We start from the raw sequence: 24,037 nt of genomic DNA, 5'->3' as shown, positions 1-24,037 counted from the left end.
CTTACCGAAGCACATTTCATTTGTAGACCTACTACTCTGTACTGGCAAAATTCTGCAACTCACCGGGAGCCTCTTAGGATCCCTCACCATTGACCCATCTTCCTCTATTTTCTTCACTGCCGCAGCATATGACATCTTTTCCCCACAACCTTCACCCTGGCAACCTCAACCTGCCTCTCTCGCACCAGACACTTCTGATCCCCAGCAACATGGGCATCCCTACAGTTTACACACACACACACACACACACACACACACACACACACACACACACACACACACACACACACACACACACACACACACACACACACACACACACACACACACACCACCTTCAATCTAATCTACCACCCCATTGCAGGTAGCCTAGTGGTTAGAGCATTAGGCCAGTAACCAAAAGGTTTCTGGATTGAATCCCAGAGCTGCGAAGGTAAGCATCTGTCATTCTTCCCCTGAGCAAGACAGTTAATCCACTGTTTGGGCGCTGAAGACGTGGATGTCGATTAAGGCAGCCCCCTGCACCTCTCTGATTCAGAGGGGTTGGGTTAAATGCGGAAGGCACATTTCAGTTGAAGCCATTCAGTTGTACAACTTTCCCTTTCCCATTTGACTCTAGTGAGGGAGGTGTGCCATGCTCAAATCAACCGGTAATCTGCATCCCCTGGTCATCTTGTCAACAATGCAGCATGGTGTGAATCATTCAGAAACAGAAAGTTCCTCTGTCCAGTGTCTGTTCTTTTGCCCATCTTAATCTTTTCTTTTTATTGCCCAGTCTGAGAAATGGCTTTTTCTTTGCAACTCTGCCTAGAAGGCTAGCATCCTGGAGTCGCCTTTTCACTGTTGACGTTGAGACCGGTGTTTTGCGGGTACTATTTAATAAAGCTGCCAGTTGAGGACTTGTGAGGCGTCTGTTTCTCAAACTAGACACTGTAATGTACTTGTTCTCTTGTTCAGTTGTGCACCGGGGCCTCCCACTCCTCTTTCTATTCTGGTTAGAGACAGTTTGCTCTGTTCTGTGAAGGGAGGGGTACACAGCGTTGTACGAGACCTTCAGTTTCTTGGCAATTTCTCGCATGGAATAGCCTTAATTTCTCAGAACAAGAATAGACTGATGAGTTTTAGAAGAAAGGTCTTTGTTTCTGGCCATTTTCAGCCTGTAATCGAACCCACAAATGTTGATGCTCCAGATACTTAACTAGTCTAAAGGCCAGTTTTATTGCTTCTTTAATCAGAACAACAGTTTTCAGCTCTGCTAACATAATTGCAAAATGGTTTTCTAATGATCAATTAGCCTTTTAAAATTATAAACTTGGAGTAGCTAACACAATGTGCCTTTGGAACACAGGAGTGATGGTTGCTGATATAGGGCCTCTGTACGCCTAGGTAGATATTCCATTAAAAATCTGCCGTTTCCAGCTACAATAGTCATTTACAACATTAACAATGTCTCCACTGTATTTCTGATCAATTTGATGTTATTTTAATGGACAAAAAAATAGCTTTTCTTTCAAAAACAAGGACATTTCTAAGTTACCCCAAACTTTTGAACAGTAGTGTACGTTCTAATTGTTAAACTAGTTTTCATTGGGAACTCAGATAAAGCGTTTTTATCAAAAGCGATCACTTTTGCACGTCAAAACACAGAATCCTACTCATTACTCAATGTGCTGAACCTACGTCAAACAAAATTATCTTGTGGATGTCATGAGTTGTCAGTCCTTATATCTTTTGAGCCGACTTCAACATTGGCCAGAGCGGGGGCGTCTGGCTCACACCGCGTAGGAAACTTAGTTCCAAATCAACATTCAGACAGTGCAAAACACGCCTACACAGGCGCCCAGGGGAGATTAATCGAACCCCCCCACAATGTGGTCTTAATCTACAAAATATTGGACTGGGATCCAATCTGGTAATAGCTTCAAAATATGTTTAACGTTATCTTGTGGTTGTCATGAGTTGTCAGTCCTTATATCTAGAAAGGTGGTTACATTTTCACAGCCCCACTAAACCAAAACGTGGTCGCTTATCAATGTTTCCACAGGTTGAGTAGTTATGTTTGCGTTCTGTTTAAATGATGTTTTATTATGAAGCATTGGAGTACAGCATGTGAGCTTCTTTTTAACATAAGACGACAAACACAAGATGAATAAGCAAAACAAAAACCTCACAAAAAGGAAAAGAAAAAAAACTGACGTAAAGACACATAACTAAAACATTTAATAATGTCCTCCAGAAAGAGGTCTGTATATGAAATACAACTGTATACATTAGCCTGGTCAAACTTTGTTCTAAATGGTTGACTGTCAAAGCGCAAATACACAGACATGGTGTTAATGCAGAATTCTAGGTTTATTAGAAAGGTTTTTCAACAAACATAACATGTTTACAGAGATACTGCCGATGTGTAAAAGTGCTACAAAATGCAGTTGGGAGGGAATCTATTGTTATCTGATATGTAACACCTCAAGAACCTTTTTCCTGAAGTAGGATTCAGGAATGCTGGACACTCAAAGTAGAGGGATAGACAAACTCGGATGTATGTGATTGAACATGGTTTAATTTTGTTGGTGATAGGTGATGGCAGCCATTTTGGGGCAAAGACAGAGGGTGCTGTTGGTTAGCATGTATCATCGTAGGCCCAAAATGCCAAAATGTCAACAGCCAAATCCTGTGGCACACATACATTGGATTTGTGTGACCAAACGGCACTGTACATCAACTCTGCACTCCAATAAATAATAAATGACCTAAATGTAAATAAATGTACATATCAACTTTCAGCTAATAAGTGTGGGCTTTATACATCAAAGATCTCAAAACAATAAAAATATATCTGTAATACTAAATCTTTATTTATGTTCATTATATTTCTGTATTTATTTCACATTTTTATTGTCAAAAATCTATATGTGCAATTGTCACTCTCACCTTAGATACAAGTAGAGCATATTATCTTCATTAATTAATTAATTATTTCAAATAATCCTATTTTTTTTTATGTTTGTCATCGTCTCGATATTGATAGTCTTAACAATAACTTTAAAACTCTCACGTGTACACGTAGTGTGGCTGCATCTTGTTCTGCTGTCGATGTCATTTATACAGTATGTTCTATGAAGTCTCATTCACCACCTCTCACATTGCATACATAGATGAAAAGGAGGGAGAGAGAGAAGGGAAGAAATTATGTGAACTGGTACGACAAAGATCCTCCGCCTGATATCTCCCCAATCCCAAAATGAGCATCCTTTTTTCTCAGGCTTGTGTTTAACCCCTTCTCCTCTCCTCCTCTAGCTCCACCCCCCCCCCCCCACCCTGTCTTCCCCTCTCTCTTTCCCAATGTCGCCTCTGGAGGACCAGCTCAGTTCCAGATCTTTAGGAAGCTATCCCAGGATCCTGTGCAGACACCCAATCCATCGTCTGGCACCCCAATGCAGCTGACTCTGTTGTCATGGCCAGACAGAACACCTGAGAGAGAGAGAAAGAGAGCGAGCGAGAGAGGGATGAGAGAAGAAGAAGAAGATAGTCATCCACACTGATGCAAATGATGCAGTTCTAGTTTCTATTCCCTTTTTTACCCGTGTTTCTTTGATTGACTGCCTCTCATCCAGACTTCTTTGACTATACGCTTTCTCCCTTTCATTACCTGTGTTTAAACCACCCACTTATTTACATTTACATTTGAGTCATTTAGCAGATGCTCCTATCAAGAGCAACTTACAGGAGCAATTAGGGTTACGTGCCTTGCTCAAGGGCACATCGGCAGATTTTTCACTCATGCCATGTCTCCTCTTCTGCCTCCCTCTCTTTACATTGACTGTTCTCTCTTTGTTTGTCTCTGTCTCTACTCACTCCTTTTCACCCATCCCCTCAGTCCTCTCCCTTCTCTCTCACTGGTTTCCCTCACACTTTTACTCACCAACTTTCTCGGCCTTCAGAGAATCCCAGATGTTGCAGTTGAAGTTGTCGTAGCCGGCGAAGATGAGGCGTCCTGAGCTGGAGAGGGAGACTGACGTGACGCCAGCATTCAATGCAGCGTCCTGGTAGCCATTGACCTCTTGGTCAGCACGGAGGTCGTACATCTTGAGGGTGCAGTCATCGGAACCTGTGATAACTGCAGTGCCACTAGGGTAGAACTGGGGTATAAAGAAGGCCATTTCAGTATGTATTGTTTTGTTTTGACATGTATTGAACTTGAAGGTTAGTTTGCCCAGTGAGTTGACTGAGTTAGCAAAGTACAGACTAAATTATGTTTCGATTTTGGATCGCACTACCCCCTGACTACTGAAGTCACGGGGTAGTCTCAACCGGAGCCCGAACCCAGAATCTTGTACCTGCAACCCAACATCTTGACAAAGTCGATAGTTGTTGGGTTAAGGTCACTACAATATATAGATCATTCAGAGTCATTCTGACCAGGAAAGACACCCTGGGGCGTGTCTTATGTGCTCACCGCAATGGCGTTAATGTCACTCGTGTGGCCGATGAAGGTCTGCTTGCAGCCACCATCTCTTATGTCCCACAGCTTGGCGCTGGAGTCACACGCCCCTGAGATGAACGTGTTCTGGTCTGGTGACACGGCCAGGCACATACAGTCACCCACGTGGCTCTTGTAGATCACCTTCTGCTTGCCAGTCTCCAGATCCCACAGGCAACAAGTGGTGTCACCGGATGCAGTGAGGATCTCGCTGTCGTTCAGGAAGCGGCTATGAGAAAGGTAGCCTGAGATGGAAGGAGAAAGATAGAGATGTTATTGTTTGTACTACTTATATCCTACGTATTTGGATCTCATCCAATTTATGAACACGCTTTTAATGAATTCTCTTGTAGTTGGTCACGAAGTTGACCATAACTCAGTTGGTCACGGAGTTGACCGTAAACCCAGTTGGTATCGGAGTTGACGATAACTCGGATGAAGCAGACATTGTACTACGATACCCACCTTCATGTGCGTCCAGCTCCCTGAGGGTCTTTGGGCTGGCACCCTTGATATTGGCGATGGTGCACATGTTATCCAGACCTCCGCTGGCCACCAGATTGCCAGAAGGGGCCATGGAGCAACTCATTACCCAGGAGGACTTGAGGGGGACGGCATATACCTGGAAGGCAGGGAGAAGAACGCTAGACCACTCACTTTCCAGTTCGCTTTGTCTCAAGATTAGAAGACTTAAGATACCCAACTAGCTGACTTTTACCATATAAATACATTCGTAGAGTGTGTAGTGCGTAGTCAAAGTCAAGACAATCTAAAAGAAAAGTGGGTACTGCTTCTACACGTCGGTGGTTGAAGTAGGGATTTACTCCATACATTTGCAAACCAAGTAGAAAGCTCTCTATATAAATCCTATGCATTAAGAGGAAAATAGAGATGTGAAGATGATGACTGATCAGTGATCACTCCTTACCTTGTTGCCGGTGTAGGTGTCCCAAATAAGAAGCTTGCCATCCTGTGAGGCACTGACCATGTGCCTGTTGGAGAGAAAAGGAAAGTTCAACAAGTGGTTAGTCAGTGTATGAAATTCTGTGTGAACAGGGTTTAGGCACGAGGTCCGGTATGAATCTGGCTTAATACTTTGACAATGCAACATTTGAAACAATGAAGGCCTTTCAAAAGCATTTTCATTGAACCCCATGACACCTGCATGTCATCGTGGACACATTTAAACAATGGGACCTTTTGATATCAGAGTCCATTTGGTTTGAGTTGCGCATCAGACAACCCCTTGTATCGACCTCCTCTATCTTGCTCAAGGTAGACCTTCTCTATGTTTTTCAATAGTCCCTATCCCACACTGGCTAGTGGTAGTGGTGGGGTGTCTATGGTGAGCTAAACTGTCCCTGACGCCATCCCCATTCTCAGCTATCTGGACAAGAACACCTTCTCACCTGTTATCAGCGGACCAGTGCAAGCCGTAGATTTTGGCCAAGTGGCCCTTCAATGTCTTTCTGTTTTTCAGCTGGACACGAGGTGCAGCCGCCACACCAGATGCTAGAGTGGCCATGGTGGTGTCATTGACCGCCTTGCGGCCTGCCTAGTGGTGGGAAAGGGATTCACAGGTAGGAGAGGAATAAGTTAAGTGAAGAGTCAAATAGTTGTAGAAAAATAAGCATACATTGTTTGGAGCAGAATGTTTTCCATACTTCTGTCGTATTTACATTTTTCAGGAACCAGACACTGCTTACAATATCTTAGTATAACTTTATCTCAATGCCAGTTCTGGTATGTGGAGGAAACTAAATGTAGGCTATATGTTATCAACTCTGTAGGTACTGTACATGAATTATTGTGCATTATTGGTACTATGATTCCAAGTTATTTATCTGATGATGTATTTTTTTGACTGGGGTGATATTGAAGATCGTAACAAACAAAAAAAATTGTCTTGTGGCAACCATTGACATGCTGTGATAGCGAGACTCACTTCAATCTGCGCCTTCAGACCATCGGCCTCCTTTTTCAACGTGTCCATTTCACCCATGGCAACGGTTGATAGGGGCTGTTACCGCTGGAGAAAAAAAACTGGCAGACTAGAAGAAAGGGAGAAAGAGAAAAGGAAAATAGTTTTATGTTTCGAACTTATTTGATTACATACATATACAGATCCAGGCTTAGCAAAAATGCTGTCCTCATTGTAAAATGTATGCAATGTAGAACTCAATCATATAACGAAGATCTTAATTAAATAGAACTGAGAATTCATGTTCTCAAATATGTGCAGTAGATATACTGTATACGGTGGCCATCTGTTTGAGGAGAACGTAACTGAACTTATTGCTCCAGTAACCCCCCATGGCCTCTGACCCCCTAAACTAAACCAATCAGGTGCTTTCGTCATTTAGTATGGTGCAAGAGCCTAGATTGGCCTTCTTGAGTACGGTACGAGGTATAATCCCACATCCACTGTGCTAGAAGTCTAATATGCAGAATTAGTGACATATCTAAGATCTACCTTCATGTATCTGAAGAATAAGGCAAATTACTGGCTGTTTTAGCTGTAACACAGACAGCCATTTCGTTTTTTATAGTTCCTTACGGAAGTGTTGTCTGTCTTTCGAGAATACTTGCCATTTTTACTTAGAAGGCCTCATTTAACTTTACAACTTTACTTTATTACTTATATTTTCCTATTTATTACTTAAATTCTTATTATTTTGTGTTACAATTAAAACAAGTTTAAGACACGATTTAGCATGAACCTTCTTTTCTCCCCCCTCACTCTGACTTTCAATGCCTTTTAAGAGAGAATATTTCATGATCAAGAGGTAATTAGTGGTTGGCTGTGTGTGGCCCTAATACTCTTTAATTGGATGCTGACGTTTTCATAATTGGAGGCCAATTACCAACACACACCACTTTTGTAAACCGTTTAAAGGTTAACAACAAATCTCGAAAACGAATCCAACTACTACAGCACACATCCCTGCAAATACAGTATTAACAAAAGGTATTACTTTCACAGAAATAATTGTTCACAGATTAAACAAAGCATTGGCTAAGCATGTTCAGTAGGTGGTTTGACCTATGATGAGAGCCAGCGGGACAGAGGGCGAGGAGGGGTGGGCACAACTTACTGGGCACAAACTGGTTGAATCAACGTTGTTTGCATGTCATTTCAATGCGATGACGTTGAATCAATGTGGGAAAAGTCATCAACGTAAAGGAATTTTTGTTTTTTCACCCAACTTTGAACCTAAATCCAATGACACGGTTCAAATTCTTGTTGATTTCATGTTGAATTCACATTAGTTGACAACTCAATCAAATGTAAATCAAAACTAGACGAAATGACGTCTGTGCCGAGTGGGAATAGAGCTTTAAAGCCCCATCAGGGGATCTTAAAGGAGGATTTTCCAGTCAAATCTCCTGTCATCCGATTACTGACTGCCCTTTACCACTGGATCAGAAAGAGGGAGCAAGAGAGGGGAGAAGAGAGAAAGAGTGGATAGAGGGGACAAGAATAGGCAAGGATATGGGCCTATCAGGTAGAATTGTGAGTTTTTTTTATGGAGTCTTCTTCAGTTTCCTGTTTGGTTATTTCCTTTGAAATGATCTTTGCACAAATGCACAGAATGGCCTCTATTCCTGTTTGTCTAGATAGAAGTACTCTAGACGTGCGCCATTCTATTAGCATGGCTGCAGATTTCAGCAAGACTTCAATGCATAAAATCAATACATGTGAGACAATACATGTGCGAAAAATGAGATAGAAAGTTATGCACAAGCTCTGCAGTTTGCTGCTTTCACTCTGGGATTTTTTGGGGTGTTGTTCCTCTTTTACTGGATCTTTAGAATCAATGAGGGAGGATTTGAAACCTTCATGACAATGCTGATAATGTCTTTGCCTGCTGTTGTTACCTAATAAATGAAACGGATTCTGAGACGAAAAGCACTCAATGATGTCACTGTCACTACCTACTGGTGACAGCCATTTCACGCGACCTACCAGTTCTCTCTCTCTCTCTCTCGCTCGCTCTCTCTCTCTCTCTCTCTCTCTCACTTGCAAAGACAGCAGTCAACAGTGCACTTGTTGCATGCCATTAGAATTCATCCTCTGGTGGAAATTAGCACCGCTGAGAACTCCATTTATTACTTCTTGTCATTGACCGACCATTGAGTAGTTTATTTTGCTCATATTCAATCCATTGGACCTTACTGCAAGTCAGATGAAGTTCCAGTCTTTCAACTGTGAAATCTTATCATGGATGAGAATACTGAGCTAGGTAATGGGATAGTGTCCATGATGATGTGGGTCCGTGTTCGTAATCATCAGAGAAGTCAATGTAGTTCCATGTAGTTCCACGTATGTGCTACCAAAGTGACCCAAAATCACTCACCTTTCCAAACAAAATGCGGTCCTTCCTCTTTTTGGGCTTTTCTGCCTCAGTAGCCCTTTGTAGCAGCTTTTTATGTTCCACAATACTCAAGTCAGCCCTGCTATCCTTCTCTTGCTCTCTCTTTGCTCTTACGCTTTCACCCACAGACTGGCTGAAGGCAACCTGTGAAAACTCTCTCTTTCTCTCTCCCGTCGCCCTGTGAGGAACAGATGAGGATTGAAGGGGATGAAGGAGATCAGGGATGAAGGGATAAGCCCGAAGATGGAAATAGAGAGAGGGAAGGAGAGAGAGAGAGCATGGAGCATGGCAAGAGGAGATGGGTAAACCGATTGGAGGAGAAAATCAGGTTAGGAGGTCAAAAGACAAGAGCAGGTAAAGAGAGAAGGAGGGATGAAGGGAGAGAGGTACAGGTGTAGATGTAAATGTGAGAATAAGATTAAGTAGAGAGATGCGGAGGGGTAAAGAGCGGCATTGCCAGTGAGAACACATCATTTGTTACATCACATCAATGGCTATGACATAAAGCTGGTAGAGAAACACATTTGATGTCTTCCACATTCAGTTCCACATCATTCGACAGTATAATAGTGTTAATGTCTACGAGGAGAGGGTATTTGATTTTGCTGACCTGGAGTGGCTCAGAAAACTCTTCCAGCCAATTGCATGGTAGGCCTACCAACTAGAGCAGTCCATCCAGTAAACAAATTGACAACAGAATTTCAGCATGCTTATAGGGAAGGACACTCAACAAGCACAGCACTTACACAAACGACTGATGATTGGCTGAGAGAAATTGATGATAAAATTATTGTGGGGGGCTGTCTTGTTAGACTTCAGTGCAGCTTTTGACATTATCGATCATAGTCTGCTGCTGGACAAACGTATGTGTTATGGCTTTACACCCCCTGCTATAATGTGGATAAAGAGTTACTTGTCTAACAGAACACAGAGGGTGTTCTTTAATGGAAGCCTCTCAAATATAACCATATAATTGTTCTCAATCAGAGGCAGGTGTCAGTCGTTGTCTCTGATTGGGAGCCATATTTAGGTAGCCTGTTTTGTATTGTGGGTTGTGGGTGATTGTTCCTGTTGGTGTGTTTTAGTGTTCACTATTTCAGGACTGTTGCGTCTTCGTCTATTTCGTATGATTATTGTTTTGTTCTTTATTTAAAGTATTCGAATAAATATGAATACTCACCACGCTGCGTATTGGTCCGACATTTCTTACTCGTCAGATGAGGAGGACGAATTCCGTTACACAGAGTGTCTACGTATGCGGATGACTCAACACTATACACGTCAGCTACTACAGCGACTGAAATGACTGCAACACTCAACAAAGAGCTGCAGTTATTTTCAGAGTGGGTGGCAAGGAATAAGTTAGCCCTAAATATATCTAAAACTAAAATAATTGTATTTGGAACAAAACACTCACTAAACCCTAAACCTTAACTATAACTTGGAATAAATCATGTGGAAATTGAGTAAGTTGAGGTGACTAAACTGCTTGGAGTAACCCTAGATTGTAAACTGTCATGGTCAAAACATATTGATGCAGTAGTAGCTAAGATGAGGAGCAGTCTGTCTATAATAAAGCGATGCTCTGTCTTCTTAACAACACTATCAATGTCCTACAGGCCCTAGTTTTGTCACACCTTGACTACTGTTCAGTCTTGTGGTCAGGTGCCACAAAAAAGAACTTAGGAAAATTGCAATTGGCTCAGAACAGAGCAGAATGGCTGGCCCTTGGATGTACACGGAAAGCTAATATTAATGATATGCATGTCAATCTCTCCTGGCTGAAAGTGGAGGAGAGATTTACTTAATCACTACTTTTATTTATGAGAGGTATTGACATGTTGATTGCACCAAGCTATCTGTCTTAGCTACTGGCACACATCTCGGACACCCATGCATACCCCACAAGACATGCCACAAGAGGTCTCTTCACAGTCCCCAAGTCCAGAACAGACTATGGGAGGCACACAGTACTACATAGAGCCATGACTACATGGAACTCTATTCCACATCAAGTAACTGACGCAAGCAGTAAAATTTGATTCAAAAACAGATTCAAAAACACCTTATGGAACAGCGGGGACTGTGAAGCAACACAAACATGGGCACAGACAGACACACACACACACACACACACACACACACACACACACACACACACACACACACACACACACACACACACACACACACACACACACGATAACATACGCACTATACATACACATGGATTTAGTACTGTAGATATGTGGTAGTGGTGGAGTAGGGGCCTGAAGGCACACGGTGTGTTGTGAAATCTGTGAATGTGTTGTAATGTTTTTACAATTGTATAAACTGCCTTAATTTTGCAGGATCCCAGGAAGAGTAGCTGCGGCTTTGGCAGCAGCTAATGGGGATCCATAATAAATACAACTACAAATACAAATACACATCACTAAAGAGTGGTGTTTGGATTCTTATCAAGTCTATCAATGGCAGGTTTCACTATCAATAGTAATCTGATGCAGCAGTCAGAAATGACCAGACATCAGAGTATTATTGTCTGACTGTATTGGTGGAGCGGTTGAATTTTGTCGGGTTTTCTGACAGATTGGCAGGGGTTGAGGTTGAGGGGAGTTGAATTTATTTATCAGCGCTAATGAGTTGAGCCCAGTTAATCAGGATCCAATTGGATATCCGGGGAATCTGAAATCTCGTTAAGGAATTAGAGCAGTCCAACCAGAACGTGCGTCACAAGTGACACAGAAAAGACAAGAAGAAAATGGATCAAGAAATCGAGGGATCGATTGATGGTTAAAATAGAGATTTGGATGTGAAGATGCCAGTGGAGTTGCTGAATGCATTTGGGTATAAATGGCAAGCCTTTATAGTTGTGGTAGATAAAGGGAGAATTCTACTGTACCTTGAGAGTTGATCATCTTTTCTCAGCCACAGGGAATTAGCTGACTTGTGGCTCCGAAGGAGAGATTTCACAGATCCCACAAGATCGGGGTGGGCTTAAAGATCGGAATGAATGGGAACAAGAACTTTGGGGGTGTGCTACTGTAGTAATTCCTGTATTACAGCATTATATAGATTCAGAAGTACTCGCAGCAAGATTTGTCTGAGTCTTTGGTGCCTTGATACGAAAATGACCGCTCAATGAAGTAACACAAGCTTTGTTGCTTGAGAATGCCAATTCGCGGCAAGCAATGCCATCGCCATTTAACAAACAAACCTTGTACCTTGATGCACACTCAGCTATGGCCCAATATTGATATTCTAGATGGCTCCCATGCAATGATTACTTTATAGGTTGTATTAGACTCTATGTGTGGAGAAATCTTGTGCAAACACGTCTATTCTATGCAATGCAATCTCTGGTATTAACAAGACAATGCACTTTGATCTCCTAGTCAAGAGGGATTACAAGTGAAAACCTAAATGACCAGGTTCCCTGTCAGGGCGATCTACCAATCACCCTGCACTGTGGCATGTGTCATGGGGTCAGAAATAGTTAAGGGTTGAGGTGATTGTCGGTTTTAAACACCCGTATTTTAAACAGCCGTGTTTTAAACACCCGCATTGGATTCACCTCTTCACCAGTCAAAAGGCCTTGATTTGTAACCCACTGATATTACCGTTTATCCACCACTACCTGGCTACCAACAAGGGGCTGTGGACCATGAGATGCCAATAGATATGTGATAAAGTTGCATGCAACTAGTTACATGACAGGGATGTGGCACTGATTGACAAATGTAATATCTTTGAATAACCTCTGCATAAAAGACAGATTAACTTCTTTATCTTTTCTTGTAATGCATACAAGTCGATAAAAGTTTCAACAGGCATGAAACCCTTGCACCATGGCCCCCCTAACAGCACATTATACATCTCATAACATTATTATATAATATGTTGTCTGAATATATGGGAACGAGCTGTGATACCTTACAGACCTGTGTAAATGTGTGCGTGTGCTTTATTTAGCTTGGAGTTTGCACTTGTCACGGCGATTATTCTATTCGTTCCATTGTACCAGGCAAACTCAATCGAACGCAGGTAAAGTATTTGACAAGTTAAGTATTTGGTATTTGATCCAAGTCTTTAAAATACATTTTATAACATTATAACACCTTATAACACAGATTGATGTTCTGTGTTGATTTTATTCTACAGTCAGCACTGAAAAGGTCTGCAAAGCCCCTTCAAAGCAGTGCAAGAGTGAAGCCAACTGATGCTTTCCAGTAATATTGTTAGTTACTATGGTTCTGTGAAACCTAGCCATCTTCTCATTCCTCTTTTTCTCAGTATTAGTGCAGGGCTGTAAGTTAAGACCAATCAGGCCCCAGTAGGACGCTTAGTATTACTCTCTCTCTCTCTCTCTCTCTCTCTCTCTCTCTCTCTCTCTCTCTCTCTCTCTCTCTCTCTCTCTCTCTCTCTCTCTTTCCTTCTTTCACTCTCCCTCTCTCTCTCTATTTCTCTCTCCCTCGCTCATTCTATCCCTTCGCTCTCTCTCCCTCTCTGTTAAACCATGGGGGCTGTTTGCAGTTCAAATAAGCAGGTGTTAAACAATGAAAGTGTTAATGAATTTATCTGCAAAAAAGCAGAGAACCATTCACAGAGCCTGGATACCTGTATTTTGGTTACAGGATCTGTGAAAATGCAGGAATCATGAAATAAATGTAAATTAGTGGGATTTAGTTCTTTGAATGAAAGGGGTAAATGTTTGTGTGCCTCTTTGTCAGTCTACATGTCTCTCTCCGACTCCCTCCCTCCCCTGCTGTAATCCTAGCTAACCCCTAACCAACTATGACAGAAATGGGCTAGCAAACGTCCTCTGTTAGTAACACGCTCAGGAGTTAGATAGGAAGTTAGAGTACAGCACACAAACCCCTGTCACCTTTGACACCAGACCCACTAAGAACATGGTCACATGACGGTCAGTGTAAGAGATTATTGTGGATGTATCTAATGTATCGTCGGGCCCGGCATACAATGGCTATAACACCATGACCAAACTAATTAGCCTTTTGTATAATTGGCTAATTCTGGCACGTTGTTGATTCATGTGCATTGTATCTATCAGATACATTGAATAAAGTAAAGTAAAAAACCCTGGAAGAATAGTCAGTCTTGCATTTATTTTGCCCATACACCCTAAATGGGCATGGTTTAACTTTAAACGTTCTAAATTTTTATTTTATTTTTTATTTCACCTTTATTTAACCAGGTAGGCTAGTTGAGAACAAGTTCTCATTTGCAACTGCGACCTGGCCAAGATAAAGCATAGCAGTGTGAACAGACAACAACACAGAGTTACACATGGAGTAAAGAATAAACAAGTCAATAACATGGTAGAAAAAAAAGAGAATCTATATACAATGTGTGCAAAAGGCATGAGGAGGTAGGCAATAAATCGAATAATTACAATTTAGCAGATTAACACTGGAGTGATAAATCAGATTGAGCACGCCATGGTTTTCTTGTGTGCATCGTCAACAGTTGATATGTGGTGTATGTTCATATATTGTGTGTGGTAACACTTTACTCCAACTGTCTGTCTTAAGCTATCATGACTATTGAGAGGCTGGTGGGAGGAGCTGTAGGAGGACGGGATCATTGTTAAGACTGGAATGGAATAAATGGAATGGTATCAAACACATAAAAGTTATGGAAAACACATTTGACTCCGTTCCTTGAATTCCATTCCAGACATTACAATGAGCCCATCCTCCTACAGCTCCTCCCAACAGCCTCCAATGCATGTTATATTACTGATGGCAGCCACAGTAATAAGTAGGCCTCAGGAAAGTGTTAGTTTGCAGGTTGAATCTAACCCAGTATCCCTCCCCATTTCATGACACCTTCCTCCTGGTTGGCTACTGCCCTTTCAAGTTCTGCTACTGAGGCAATTTCCCATTTATCTGGGTGAAAGCTGACAAAGTAGACAACCAGGCTGATGGTTGGTCCAATACTGTCACTGTCAATACTGTCATGGTCCATGTTTTCAGGGCAGCACTTAATGCAGAGCAGTCCAACATTGAGTATTCAGCACAAACATTTACTAGTATTAAATCTATTATTGTTGTAAAATATTTGAAATGTTCAAATTGTCACCTTTTTTTGGTGTCACGTGTTCCAGATGTCAACAAAATGTGTCAATGAGAGTGAAAATGATACTTAACAGAAGGTTTAGAATGGAGAAACATGCATGGTGGACATAGTAAATGACTAGACCTGTTTCCATGGAAGACATAGCTTTCACCATTTTCCTGGCTGGTTATTTATTTACCTTGGCGGGCCCGCCTGACACCTGTTACGCCCTTTTTCCTGAATAAGCTGAGAAAGTCAAGGTTGTGAGTGCAAACAGGTTTGATGCTGTACCAGGGGTGTCAAACTCATTACATGGAGTGCCTAGTGTCTACTGGTTCTGGGTTTTCCCTTTCAATTAAGCCCTAGACAACCAGGTGAGGGGAGTTCCTTACTAATTAGTGACCTTAATTAATCAATCGAGTACAAGGGAGGAGCGAGAAAACCACGAGCTGATGTCTTACCTTTTGGTCTTTATAATGGGCCATTTCACACCATTTACTGACAAAACTTCAAAAACTCCTGAATAACGATCCAAATACCTGTCATTTGATGTCATATTAACATTAATAATGTAGAAGGGATAGTATAGAATACTACTTAAAGGGGCAGTGCAGCTAAAAACATGAATTTCCAGTTTTTTTTATGACCCGCTTTAAATTACATTCAGCTTATAAAGGCTTCATAAAGCCTTCATAATGCCTTCATAAGTACTAAATACATGCGTTAAAGTATCTATAACCATATGTCATGCTTTATAAAGGGTTAATAAATGTGGAATAACAGTGTGACAATCAACAATGTCAAATGTCAAATGTGACATAACCCACTATGACGAATATGATATAAACATGTGCTTTATAAAGGCTGACATGTTGTGCTGAAGGACGGCATACGCTCCAAAGTGAAGTCATGTTCGTCACAGTATATCTCGTTCCCAGACACTTCCGCCCAAATGCGCGGAAGGTCTGGTGGACCAACGAATCAAACTTGGCCTTCATTAGTTAGTTAGGTTTCAAATCCAATTTTAAGAAGAGAAATAGTGGAAATGGGTTTAGCCATAATTATGACTTTGTGGCTGTGTTAACTGGTGATGACCAGGGGGAATATTTTTGCTAGCAAAGGTCATAGCCTGATGACAAAATATTTTACTCAGTAAGGTCACGCCAATAGATTTATATCATCACTCCCACTAAGGCCAACTTTGATGTGCTGTGTGCACAAAAGCCAGGGGGGGGGGGGGGGGGGGGGGGGGGGGGCGACATTACAACAAGAAACGCTTAACTTGATGAAAGCCCCGAACATAGGGAAATTGAAAGTGTCTTTCTTCTGGAACCAAGTTACATGTTCCTCAGTACACAAATATGCACGCAACAATACAACGAGCCATTCCGCGCGGTGCTGGACCCAGTCGGGTCTTTGACACATTCACTCACTCCCCCGCTGAAAGATCAGCCACAACATGTTGGCACCATTGTAACAGGTTGCAATCAAGCCCTGGTCTCCAGCATGGGAACAGAAGAGAAGTACCTGGTGTGGTAGTCTGAGGTTGGACTACTCCAAATCATCTTGGCTCTGAAACATACACAAACACAAGCTTTGCAGGTCCATCAACCCATTTAAATACCTCTCACATCCTACAGTAAACTGTGGATCATGACCTATTTATTGACACTTTATGTAGCGTCCTGTAATATTTAGTTTGCAGTGAGACACCTTCGGTCATTCATAACACATTCATAAAGACTCTATATCGCATCACGCTGTACTTACTTTAAAGTCAGACTCTTTTGGTCATTTATAACACATACATAAATGCTTTTGTATCATATGACTCTGTACTTACTATAAAGTTAGACATACAGTGCATTCGGAAAGTATTCAGACCCCTTGACTTTTTCCACATTTTGTTACGTTACAGCCTTATTCTGAAGTGGATTAAATTGTTTTCCACCCTCATCAATACACCATAATGACGAAGCAAAAACAGGTTTTTAGATTTTTTTTTACAAAGGTATACATTTTTTAAAATGGAAATATCACATTTACAAAAATATTCAGACCATTTACTTAGTACTTTGTTGAAGCAACTTTGGCAGCGATTACAGCCTTGAGTCTTCTTGGGTATGACGCTACAGGCTTGGCACACATGTATTTGGAGAGTTTCTCCCATTCTTCTCTGCAGATCCTCTCAAGCTCTGTCAGGTTGGACGGGGAGCGTCACTGCACAGCTATTTTCAGGTCTCTCCAGAGATGTTCGATCGGGTTCAAGTCCGGGCTCTGGCTGGGCCACTCAAGGACATTCAGAGACTTGTCCCGAAGCCACTACTGCGTTGTCTTGGCTGTGTGCTTAGGGTCGTTGTCCTGTTGGAAGGTGAACCTTTGCCCCAGTCTGAGGTTCAGAGCACTCTGGAGCAGGTTTTCATCAAGGATCTCTCTGTACTTTGCTCCGTTCATCTTTCCCTCGATCCTGACTAGTCTCCCAGTCCTTGCCGCTGAAAAACATCCCCACAGCATGATGATGCTACCACAATGCTTCACCGTAGGTATGGTGTCAGGTTTCCTTCACACGTGACACTTGGTATTCAGGCCAAATAGTTCAATCTTGGCTTCATCAGACCAGAGAATCTTGTTTCTCATGGTCTGAGAGTCTTTTGGCAAACTCCAAGCAGGCTGTCATGTGCCTTTTACTGAGGAGTGGCTTCCGTGTGGCCGCTCTACCATAAAGGTCTCTACCATAACCTTCTGGAATGTTCTCCCATCTCCACAGAGGAACTCTGGAGCTCTGTCAGAGTGACCATCGGGTTCTTGGTTACCTCTCTGACCAAGGCCCTTCTCCCCTGATTGCTCAGTTTGGCCGGGTGGCCAGCTCTAGGAAGAGTTTTGGTGGTTGCAAACTTTTTCCATTCAAGAATGATGGAGGCCACTGTGTTCTTGGGGACCTTCAATGCTGCAGAATTTTTTTTGCACCCTTCCCCAGATCTGTGCCTCGACACAATCCTGTCTCGGAACTCTACGGATAATTCCTTCGTCCAAACTGGTTGAAATAACACTCTGAAATTGTGAAAATTGTGATAATCATCCTTTTTGTGTAAAAGCTGTTTGAAAAAGAATGCATGGAATTTTTGGTCCAGATCATGACATCATAATCTGCTCCGCTAAAACCATTGACAACTGCGTGGCGATTTCAAGAGATTGTTGAATAAATGTTAACTAAACATAATTAGTAAAAATCCAAATAACTTCACAGCTCTTCATTGTAAAGGGTTTAAACACTGTTTCCCATGCTTGTTCAATGAAACATAAACAATTAATGAACATGCACCTGTGGAACGGTCATTAAGACACTAACAGCTTACAGATGGTAGGCAATTAAGGTCATAGTTATTTGCTATTTGATAACTCCTACTTTGAAGGGGTAAATGGGTAGGCTCTTGAGTGGGGACGAACCTTTTCGCTAATCATATATTTTGAGTTATATTCATGAAATAAACACACAGTGATTTATTACACATATAGGGATGATTTAAAAATGTAATAAAAAAATACTGCATGTGTGCTTTAATTAGTCCAAGAAAGGTGTATTTTGCTGTTGCAGTACACATCCTACTGTCACACCACGCACACACAGGCTGGATTGGAGCAGAACAGGGACAGAAGCAGAGTTACTGGCGAGCATTGACATATACTGAACTTTGAATGAACCTGCAACTTAGCTCATGTATTGCTAGGTTACGGGAAAAGTGAGGCAAAGTCATGATGACAGCGTTATGTAGTAGGCTTAGTTGAGCATTATGTCTGCGGTGTTGAATTTATTTACAATGGTAATACACACTTTGTCGATCAGTCCAACACTTTGCAATGTGATTTTAGCAAAAGCTTTCACAGCATTTGGAAATTGTGTTATTTGTTCCACATCAATGTTTTTAATCGTAACAGCAAAGTAAATCCGTTTTTGAAGAACCTGTAATAATGCTGAAAGACCAATCAACTAAACTCAACCATGCTTCAAAATCTTGCTAGATTTTCATAAATCTACAGTCATGCTCCTGCACAGTATTCAAATAGCATAACACAACACATCTAAATAGGTGAGGCAATGATTTAGCAAACAAGTTAATTATACTGTAGGTCTACTGTAGGCATATATGTGATTATTTCCTTTGGTGATTGACAGTCCCAAACACCCATCATCACTGCCGCCTAGAGAATGACACTGGAACAGGATATATATAGCTGTGCTGGTCTAGGCAGATGACCTAGAACCATATGACCCTTTCCCAATACTAACCGTAACCACTAGAAGTAAAAATGTTTGTAGAACATCATTTATAATAGTAAATAGGTTAATGACTATTTTTCCATTTTAATCATTTTTATTTACAAAATCAACATATTCAGAATAAAATGTATTTGCATTGTTATTAATACATCATTTGATCATCTGTTTCAGGAATAACATTTATTTTACTAAATATTTGTTCTTCTTCTATAAATCTAAATGACATGACTATTGATTGACAGATAGTGCTTTAGAAGGATTTAGAACTTGGGCGACCACTTCAATGACACAACAGTAACTAACATGTTCCTTGAGTACATTTTGAGTTGAAAAAGCAAAATACAGTAGACTAGTAAAGTAAAGCGTTCCCCTTCAGGCCTGACAATGCTGCAAAAGTCTACCAAAGTGTACTACAGGGGTGGCCAAACATCCTCCTGAAGAGCTACAGGGCTTGCAAGGTTTTGCTCTTGCCCTGCTCTAACACACCTTATTCTACTAATCAGCTGCTCATCCGAACCTTGATTAGCTGAATCAGATAAGTTAGAGCAGGGTTCGAGCAAAAATCAGTGCACCCAGGTGAAGGGTTGGTCATCACTGGTCTATCATGATGAACAATGACAATTCCAGCTCAAAGAGGAAGTATTTCTGATCCAACATGAGCCTGGTAAGTGCTTATCGCTAAGTAGCAGGAACAGAGGACTGCTATCTCTATCTCACAGATGACGGGCCAGGACATGGTGCATGGGGTGTCAGCTTGCGTGTCTTCACGATGTAGCCACAGTCTTCGTCAATGTGGTTGTTGGGCTCGCCCTCCTCGCAAAAGCTACACAAGGAAACCCCACAAAGTCAACCAAACATCTCTTGGTATAATGCACAGTACATAATATAAATAAAACATATATAATATATTGTTTTACTAGGATAGCTGTTGGCCATTGGTGTGCACTAATGAACTGTGTTACCTACAGTGCCTCTACAGGTCTCTCTTGCAAAATACACACTGCTCAAAAAAATAAAGGGAACACTAAAATAACACATCCTAGATCTGAATGAATGAAATATTCTTATTAAATACTTTTTTCTTTACATAGTTGAATGTGCTGACAATAAAATCACACAAAAATGATCAATGGAAATCAAATTTATCAACCCATGGAGGTCTGAATTTGGAGTCACACTCAAAATTAAAGTGGAAAACCACACTACAGGCTGATCCAACTTTGATGTAATGTCCTTAAAACAAGTCAAAATGAGGCTCAGTAGTGTGTGTGGCCTCCACGTGCCTGTATGACCTCCCTACAACGCCTGGGCATGCTCCTGATGAGGTGGCGGATGGTCTCCTGAGGGATCTCCTCCCAGACCTTGACTAAAGCATCCGCCAACTCCTGGACAGTCTGTGGTGCAACGTGGCTTTGGTGGATGGAGCGAGACATGATGTCCCAGATGTGCTCAATTGGATTCAGGTCTGGGAAACGGGCGGGCCAGTCCATAGCATCAATGCCTTCCTTTTGCAGGAACTGCTGACACACTCCAGCCACATGAGGTCTAGCATTGTCTTGCATTAGGAGGAACCCAGGGCCAACCGCACCAGCATATGGTCTCACAAGGGGTCTGAGGATCTCATCTCGGTACCTAATGGCAGTCAGGCTACCTCTGGCGAGCACATGGAGGGCTGTGCGGCCCCCCAAAGAAATGCCACCCCACACCATGACTGACCCACCGCCAAACCGGTCATGCTGGAGGATGTTGCAGGCAGCAGAACGTTCTCCACGGCGTCTCCAGACTCTGTCACGTCTGTCACGTGCTCAGTGTGAACCTGCTTTCATCTGTGAAGAGCACAGGGCGCCAGTGGCGAATTTGCCAATCTTGGTGTTCTCTGGCAAATGCCAAACGTCCTGCACGGTGTTGGGCTGTAAGCACAACCCCCACCTGTGGACGTCGGGCCCTCATACCACCCTCACGGAGTCTGTTTCTGACCGTTTGAGCAGACACATGCACATTTGTGGCCTGCTGGAGGTCATTTTGCAGGGCTCTGGCAGTGCTCCTCCTTGCACAAAGGCGGAGGTAGCGGTCCTGCTGCTGGGTTGTTGCCCTCCTACGGCCTCCTCCACGTCTCCTGATGTACTGGCCTGTCTCCTGGTAGCGCCTCCATGCTCTGGACACTACGCTGACAGACACAGCAAACATTCTTGCCACAGCTCGCATTGATGTGCCATCCTGGATGAGCTGCACTACCTGAGCCACTTGTGTGGGTTGTAGACTACCACTAGAGTGAAAGCACCGCCAGCATTCAAAAGTGACCAAAACATCAGCCAGGAAGCATAGGAACTGAGAAGTGGTCTGTGGTCACCACCTGCAGAACCACTCCTTTATTGGGGGTGTCTTGCTAATTGCCTATAATTTCCACCTGTTGTCTATTCCATTTGCACAACAGCATGTGAAATTTATTGTCAATCAGTGTTGCTTCCTAAGTGGACAGTTTGATTTCACAGAAGTGTGATTGACTTGGAGTTACATTGTGTTGTTTAAGTGTTCCCTTTATTTTTTTGAGCAGTGTATATTTTTCTTTATCTCAGTGAGACAAACCTGTATAAATAAAGGTGTATTTATTCAACACCCACAAGGGAACCACGCCTGCGAAGCCCATTATGCACCTGCATAAGGTAAGTCTGAATACCAACTACTGAGAAGTGGTAGGAAAGGCGTGCATAGGAAAGGAGTACATTTCCTAAGTTTGAGTCGGGCCCATAGAGAACAGGCTACTCTGGCAAATGGTGTTTGTTTAATAAAGTTAGGCATATTCCCATGAAACTGATTGTGATCAAATGGTTGGCATGCAGATGCTGCATGGACGTTTCACCGGCAAAACCTGAAGAATTATCATCATTCACAATTGGACAGTGAGAAATGTGAAGGGAGAGGTGACCACAAAAATGTGTGCTTAAAGTAGAGGTAAAGAAACACATGCACGGAACGTAAAGCGGATCTTTCCAGGGGATCCAGGGGGCAGTGCAGATGCGGGGCGGTTACCTACGGATCCAGAGCCACAGGCCTTTCTTTACCTGGGCTATAGGTAGTTACATGGACCCATAGAAATAGAATGACTAGAATGGTCATTGCCATTCAAGTAAATGGATGGACTGGTGGCCATATTGAGTGTACCCATAGGTTTAAAACAGGAAGTAATTGTATTTCTATGGTCCGATCAGTAGTTTGTAATAGCCTACTTATCCTGCATGGAAATCCATTGGGGTACACATTTTTGTTCTTTTTTTATTGCGTACACAAAGCAAAGTCACACATTTCATAAGTTGCTTTTAACAAGTTAAAGATTTGTCACAGAGTAACCGAAAGCACAATACAGATGGTCAATTTACTGCATTTTAGTCATCTTCATAATGTACTAAACACATTATATGTCATCTATTATTATAGTCCACCGAAAAAGTTAAAGGATGGAAAAACAAATCGGAATATCACACGTCTGGTGTATGAAAAACGCAGTCAAATGTATCATAACGTAATTGCATGTCAGATACAGTTGGAAAATATATGTAGAAATATAATAATATATGCCATTTAGCAGACACCTTCATCCAAAACAACTTAGTCATGCGTGCATACATTTTATGTACGGGTGGTTGCAGGAATCAAACCCACTATCCTAGCGTTGCAAGAGCCCTTCTCTACCAAATGAACTACAGAGGAACACATGATAAAAACATTAAAAGTAAATAGAGTATAGTGACTAATTTGTTAAATATTATAGCCTACTACATTATGGGCCAGTTTCACAGACCCAGTTTAAATAAATCCAGGTGAAGGCTTAATTCTGGTTTATAAAACAAGAACTTTGTTGGTAAACTATTGAATCTTAAATCATTTAGGCTATGTCTATGAAGCCAAATTATTATTAGCATGGATTACATCTATGTATCAATATAGTCCCGGGGTTGTCACGTTCCTGACCTGTTTTCCCTTGTTTTGTATGTGTTTATTGGTCAGGGCGTGAGTTTTGGGTGGGCAGTCTATGTTTTCTATTTCTACGTTGGGATTTTGTGTTCGGCCTGGTATGATTCTCAATCAGAGACAGGTGTCTATCGTTGTCCCTGATTGAGAATCATACTAAGGCAGCCTGGGTTTCACTTGTGTTTTGTGGGTGTTTGTTCCTGTGTCAGCGTTTGGGCCACCCAGGACTGTTGCAGGTTAGTCACGTTTGTTGTTTTTGTTAATTTGTAGTGTTTGTTGGTTTGCCATTAAATCATGAATACTTACCAATCCGCATCTTGGTCCGATCCATGCTCCTCCTCGTCTGAGGAGGAGAACGACTACGACAACCTTTACAGGGGTAGATATAGTCCCGGGGTAGATATAGTCCCGGGGTAGATATAGTCCCGGGGTAGACTATAACTCAACACAGCATTACACGTTTAAATAAAACAAAGCATAAGGTTCAATGCCATACACCTGATTGATTCATCCACACAACTTCGACAACCTTACATCCTGTTGAGCTTTATGCCAAACATCAGCTGCCCTCTGTCGGAAAACAGACTGACCAATTCCCAGGTTTACAGTGGTGCCAAACATGTACGGAGAGATGACTGTGTAGAAGATATTTCCATTATTGTCAAAATCTGTAGAGAAAGAATCTTTGAAGATATAAAAGATGAGCCACAAAAAGCAAATGATGTAGAGAATCCCCTGCAGGATCCCAGTAATGGTGGCCCTCATCTGACTGTGCAGACGGGACGAGGAGAAGGGGCTGCCGCTCTCTTTCATGCTCTCCATGTGTCTGTGCAGGTAGCTCACAATGGCACAGCT

At 42.0% G+C, this 24,037-nt stretch overlaps 1 protein-coding gene across 1 annotated transcript; it reads right to left on the bottom strand.

Moving 5' to 3' along the window:
* Nucleotides 1–3,364: 3,364 nt before the first annotated feature.
* Nucleotides 3,365–6,482, bottom strand: LOC120027450 (guanine nucleotide-binding protein G(I)/G(S)/G(T) subunit beta-3-like). The gene is made up of 7 exons (XM_038972388.1): nucleotides 6,426–6,482; nucleotides 5,890–6,035; nucleotides 5,409–5,472; nucleotides 4,946–5,102; nucleotides 4,457–4,725; nucleotides 3,923–4,139; nucleotides 3,365–3,471 (listed from the first exon to the last, which is right to left on the bottom strand). Exons 1-7 carry the CDS (start codon nucleotides 6,480–6,482, stop codon nucleotides 3,365–3,367), a joined length of 1,017 nt encoding a protein of 338 aa, XP_038828316.1.
* Nucleotides 6,483–24,037: the final 17,555 nt, after the last annotated feature.

This window comes from Salvelinus namaycush, chromosome 32 (genome assembly GCF_016432855.1).
Source record: "Salvelinus namaycush isolate Seneca chromosome 32, SaNama_1.0, whole genome shotgun sequence".
NCBI classification, from domain to species: Eukaryota; Metazoa; Chordata; class Actinopteri; order Salmoniformes; family Salmonidae; genus Salvelinus; species Salvelinus namaycush.
Note: the sequence above shows the minus strand (reverse complement) of the source record. Positions and strands in the feature narration are given on the sequence as shown.